The sequence below is a fragment of the Emiliania huxleyi genome, assembly GCF_000372725.1.
Source record: "Emiliania huxleyi CCMP1516 unplaced genomic scaffold EMIHUscaffold_11, whole genome shotgun sequence".
In the NCBI taxonomy this organism is placed as follows: domain Eukaryota; phylum Haptophyta; order Isochrysidales; family Noelaerhabdaceae; genus Emiliania; species Emiliania huxleyi.
Genome location: NW_005201792.1, coordinates 988,284 through 993,783, shown reverse-complemented (window position 1 = coordinate 993,783; position 5,500 = coordinate 988,284). Strand labels below are relative to the sequence as shown.

Genomic DNA, 5,500 nt, shown 5'->3' with positions numbered 1-5,500 from the left:
CTAGGGGAGGGATGGGACGACGGGCACGGCGCCATAATCAAATGGAGGGCGACGATAATCAAATGACTGGAGCAGTTTACCTCCATAGCAGTATCGTATATCCTCCATCCATGATCGGATGGCCGATGGCCCAATACTATCTCAGAGGCAGACCGCGGACCCCGCCCCGCCCCTCGCCCCGCCCCGACGCTGCGAGCGGCTGGTCGGCCGCAGGCGCCGCAGCTACTCTCGCTCGCCTACTTCGACGACGGGGTCGCGCGCCGAGGACAAAAGCGGCCACAGCACGACCCGCCCGACGACGGACTCGGCTCGAGCGCGTCCACCGACTCGGCCGAGCTCGCATGAGCCATGTGACAACCATGAGCGCGGGGCCGGCGGGGCCGCCCAGCTCGGTTCCTCCGCCTCGCCTGACTTCTTTGTGCCCGTTGAGTCTTATCTTTGTTTCCTTGGCGGTTTGGGCACACTTTTGTTTCTCCGCCGAGATTTTTAGAGAGATTTTTAGCAATACCAAACAACTCTAACACTCACACCACACACACGTCATTTGGGGCCTGGACGCTGGAGCCCCTGCTGCCTGCAGACTGTCAAGTCATGTCTGGCACAGACTGAAGTGTTTATGCGCATTATGGTGGTTTAAAGTTTGCGGGGGGGGGGGGGGGGGGGCAGATTTGGGCGGTCGAATTCAATTTTGGGGTGTGTGGACGACTCTGTTTTGGGGATCCTGCCGACGCGCTACAGTTCTCAGTTGTAGCCCGACTGCACATAAGATGGACACCTCAACGGGAGGGCCCTCGCAGCAGCCGGGGCCGAATCCTGCAGCCTTAGTCTTGGCCCGATCCGGCGGCATGCCACGGGTAGGCGCGTTGAGGCTTGCCGCCTCCTCTGCGCCAACGCGGCTTGTGCCGCAGCTTGCGTTTGCTGCCAGACAAGAGGAGGAGCAGGGCCGTTTGACGATAGGACCAGGCCCTGTGGCATTTAGAGGTTGTTGGAAAACATAACTTCACCGGAGTTTAAAGTACGTTGCCCTGTTCACGCGCGCGCGAGACGTGCAGACAGGGTTGCCAGGTGAGAGCGAATGGCGCGATTCACGCCTCGCACAACAGAGAGAGAGATGCGCTCTGCATGGTGGGACATATCAGTAACCAGCCTCCGGCGGGGCCCCCCGCTACCCGAACCGAGAGAGCGCTGCGCAGACGGTCTACTAATCATAGAGGCTCACAAGTGACAAGTCCAGACACACATACACGCGCGTGGCGCGACACGGCGGGTGCCATGGCTGCCAGCTGGATCTGCCACACAAAAAGCATTAGTCTCACGACACACGGATCTGCTTTGGCGCCAAAGCTTGTGACGAGTTTTGCCACGAAAAAGCGTCACCGCGGCTGGAAATGGGGGTAACTGGGCGGCCAAATTCACACCTCGCGGGACTACTTATGTTTCGTAAACGTAGTCGTGGCCCCCCGCTACGTCGCACGAGTGCAACCGGGTAGCGGGGGGCTAAAAGAGAGCGAGTACTTGGGCGAGTAGGCCGTGGGGCCGTGCGGTCGACGCTTCCGCGCGCGACTTTGCGCGCGAGGCGGCGCAGCTTGAGAACGGCGGTGGGCGAGAAGCCGCCGCCGAACGTCTCGTGGAGCAGCAGGTTGAAGTTGTTGCGCTTGACAAAGATCGCGTCGTGGTAGAAACCGCGATGCGCCTTGACGTAGCCGTGGCCGTTCTTGTGGTCGAAGGGTTGGCCGGGCTGCCCGCGCGCCTTGCAGCCCATGTTTAGGCGGCGGGCCTTCTCCTCGGTGTTGCCGAAGGCGTAGGAGTGGCCAACGGAGGCGGGCGTGCCGCCACTCGAGGCGTTGCCAATGCCCGTCGAGGAGGTCTTGAGGAGGGGCGTCCAGAGCTTGATTTCGTTTACTTCATCGCATCCTCCCGGCCCAGCGTGGGGTTCTGCGAGGTCGACCTTGTACCCCTCGTTGCACTGCCGGGTGAGCTCTGGTTTCTCCTTGTCACCGTGCACGACCGGCGCGTTGGCCGGGGCGCGCATCGCGTCCCCGCCCAGGCGGCGAGGACGCCGTCGTGGGGCCGCCGGTGGTGGGCCTTGTTGTAAAGGTACTCGCCGAAGAAATCGACTGGCATGCCCCGCTCGAGCGCGACCCGAAGGGTGGGAAGCGCCACGGAGAGCCAAAGACCGAGCTTTCGCTGGAGCTCGTCTTGGAGGGCGTCGGAGGAGAGGGCGGTGGCGTATGTGCCGTCGACACGGACATCGAAGGCCTTGCCGGCGAAAGGCGTTGAGGCGGAGATGAGGCGAGGCTTCGCGGTTGTTGACGGCGCTGTCTCCAAGGGACGGGTTGTTCTTGACGTGCTCATCCCGCGCCTTGACGAGCTCCTGGTGCGCGAACCAGTCCTTGTGAGATTCTTGATGGCAGCGAGCGCCCGCGGCCGCGGGTACGTGGATTTGCAAGTGCCATTGAGAATCGCGTCGGTAGCTGGAAGGGACTCGGGCTCGGGGAGCGGGACGCTCTTGGGGTAAAATTCAGTCAGGTAGCCGCCGCGGACGGTGTAGTACTTGGTTTTGTCGCGCGCGGTGCGCTTCTCGCACACCTCCTTCCAGTCCGAGAGGGCGGACTCGTAGGTGGCGATAGCTGCGGCGATGGCGGGGTACTTGGACGCACCTCCCTCGTCGAGGGCGAAGTCGGGGTTGTGGGCGACGAGGGTGCGCCAGTTCTTGAGGAGCGACATGGAGAAGTCGCTGTCGGCTCGCGTGAAGACGGTGTCGATATTGCACCCGCCCATCTCGGTCGGCAGCTGCGCCTGGAGCCACGCGAGGTCGCGGAGCGCCTGGGGCGAGGCGTCGGCGCGAGCAATGCTCTTAAAGGACTTGCGGATGCGGTTGTGCGCAAACTCGAGAGCCTCGCACGCGACATTGGGCGGCGTGACGATGCCGGCAATGTACTTGGTCTTTGCGCAGGCAATCCGTTGGACGAGGTTGAGGCGGAGCTGCGAGGTGTTCGTGACGCAGTCGGTGTCGACGATCGTGTCGATGACGTCGAGCGGCGCGAGCTTCTTCCTGAGGTGCGCGGTGAGCTCCTTTTTGCAGGCTTCAGGGTCGCCAAAGAAGGTGCCGACGGCCTTGAAGCAGTCCACTCGCCCCGTGGGTTTGCCCTCCTTGTCGCGGTGCGCCGGCGAGCCCCCGGAGCCAGCCCGGCGCGCACGAGAGGTCGCCCTCGGGCGAGTAGATGTCTTGCTGAACGGCGTGGCAGATCTCGTGGAGGAAGCAGACGCTGAGGATGGTGGACAGCGCACGTCCCTGGATGACCCCGCAGGCGGACTTGGCGTAGTTGGGGTCGTTGTAGTCGGGGCACTCGAGGCTGAGTGGGTCCCAATCGGCGGCGGAGAAGTCCAGGTCACCGCCGTCGGCGGAAGGCAGCCGCAAGGCGCCCTCGGCCTTGACAAGGCGTTTGTTCACAACGGTGAACGGTGGAACCGAGACGCACGCGACCTTACGTTCGCACGCTCATAGGGCGCCTTCCGTCGCTTCTAAATAATTTATAACACCGACCGCCAAATGAGGAGAAGGAAGGAAAGAAAAGAAAGAAAACAGCGAAGCCAAGGCCCAAGGGACGGGGATGGGAGGACGGCACGCCGCCACCACACAGGGAGTGAGAGGTAACCTGAGGGCATGTGCCACGCGTCATGGACGTGTCGTCGAGGTGTGTCAGCGCCCTGTCTCCGTCGGAGGCGAGCCTCGCGGCGTCGCCATCGCCTCGCGAGCAGAAACGAAAGGTTTTACTGCTGTCAGAGACAGCCGTCGTACACGGCCTTGGGTCGAGAACCCTCGAACGACTCGCAGGCAGCAACGAACGCCAACGGGCAGCAATGGACCGAGGTTGTGCGGAGCTGGGGAGACCGTGGTTTGTGTTGCGAGTAGTAACAGTATATGCAGGACACAGCAGAGTTCTCTGTCAACACTTCTCTCCGCGCACGACGACACACGTTCACACATTCCAAAACACAAACAACAAGCAACCCTGTCTGCACGTCTCGCGCGCGCGTGAACAGGGCTCCAGGCCCCAAATGACGTGTGAGTGTTAGATTTGTTTGGTATTGCTAAAAATCTCTCTCACACATTCCCACATACATTCGCACGAACGAGAGAGAGTGAAAGTACGCGAGCAGAAACGAAAGGTTTGAACGCGCCAACAAGCGCTCCAAAGGACACGCAGCCCCCTAAGAGCGCGCACTACCTCTGCCTTGCGGTCGGCAAGCTGCGCGCGGTGCGCGGGGAAGGGCACCCCCTCCCACCCCCCACCACACGCATCTGCCAGCTGGGCCCGCATCTGCACTTCGGCGACTTCTCGGTGGACTTCTCATGGGAGGCGCCGGCGCGAGCGAGGCTGAACGGCCCAAGTGGACCACGATCCACGGGCGGCACGTCGATGTGTCAAAGTTCCGCCACCCGGGTGGGAACATCATCGAGGTTCGTCTCCTCCCGAGTGCACGCACCCAGCGGCTTCCGCTGGCCCCGCTGCATCCCCGAGTCCCCTCCGCCCTGCTGCGCAGCTCTTCTATGGCATGGACTCGACGAGCGCGTTCGAGCAGTTCCACGGCCACCACAAGGGCGCGTGGAAGATGCTCAAGGCGCTGCCGACCAAGGAGGTCGACCCCGCCGACGTGCCGCAGCAGCCGCAGGAGCACGTTGCCGAGATGACGCGGCTGATGACGTCGTGGCGCGAGCGCGGCCTCTTTAAGCCGCGCCCCGTCGCCTCGGGCATCTACGGTCTCGCCGTCGTCGCTGCCATCGTCGCGTGCATCGCCTGCGCGCCGCACGCGCCGGTGCTGAGCGGGATCGGGCTCGGCAGCTGCTGGGCGCAGTGCGGCTTCCTGCAGCACATGGGCGGGCACCGCGAGTGGGGGGTGCGGTACTCCTTCCTCCTGCAGCACTTCTTCGAGGGCCTCCTCAAGGGCGGGTCCGCCTCGTGGTGGCGCAACCGCCACAACAAGCATCACGCAAAGACTAACGCGCGCCCGCACCCGCACCCGCACCCGCACCCGCCGCCGCCGCCGCCGCCCCCGCCGCCGCCGCCGCACCCCTCCTCGCCCGCCCGCCGCGCGCGCCACACTCCCTTCGCGCCTCAGCGACGGTCGGCCCTCCTCTTTTCTCAGGTGCTCGGCGAGGACGGCGACCTGCGGACGACTCCCTTCTTCGCCTGGGACCCGACGCTCGCCAAGAAGGTTCCAGACTGGTCGCTCAAGACGCAGGCCTCGCCCCGCCCCTCGAGGAGCCCTCCCTGCATCCCAGCCTCTCTTGACGGGCTCAGCACGCCGCAGGCCTTCACCTTCCTCCCCGCCCTCGGAGCATACGTCTTTGTCTTTGCCTTCACGATCCGCAAGTATGCCGTCGTCAAGAAGCTCTGGCGAGCCGCGCCCCTCTGCCCCTCCCCTCCCCGGCCCTCTGCCCCCCCCCCTCCTCCCCGATCTGCCATCCAGAGCCCTGCTGCGACTACCCTCCACC

The 5,500-nt window shown here is 63.9% G+C and overlaps 2 protein-coding genes across 2 annotated transcripts in view; both read left to right on the top strand.

The window, feature by feature from the left end:
• EMIHUDRAFT_200229 (hypothetical protein) overlaps positions 1-637 on the top strand; it is a gene marked incomplete at both ends in the record, with an annotated part of 1,929 nt that extends 1,292 nt beyond the window's left edge. The window contains 2 exons of the mRNA XM_005792029.1: positions 214-252; positions 581-637. Of these exons, the coding sequence (XP_005792086.1) occupies positions 214-252; positions 581-637 (96 nt within the window). The remainder of the gene's footprint in view (positions 1-213; positions 253-580) is intronic.
• A 3,686-nt stretch (positions 638-4,323) lies between these two features.
• EMIHUDRAFT_433467 (hypothetical protein) overlaps positions 4,324-5,500 on the top strand; it is a 2,063-nt gene continuing 886 nt past the window's right edge. The window contains exons 1-4 of the mRNA XM_005792028.1: positions 4,324-4,465; positions 4,549-5,007; positions 5,152-5,247; positions 5,317-5,388. Of these exons, the coding sequence (XP_005792085.1) occupies positions 4,358-4,465; positions 4,549-5,007; positions 5,152-5,247; positions 5,317-5,388 (735 nt within the window). The 5' untranslated portion in view covers positions 4,324-4,357. The remainder of the gene's footprint in view (positions 4,466-4,548; positions 5,008-5,151; positions 5,248-5,316; positions 5,389-5,500) is intronic.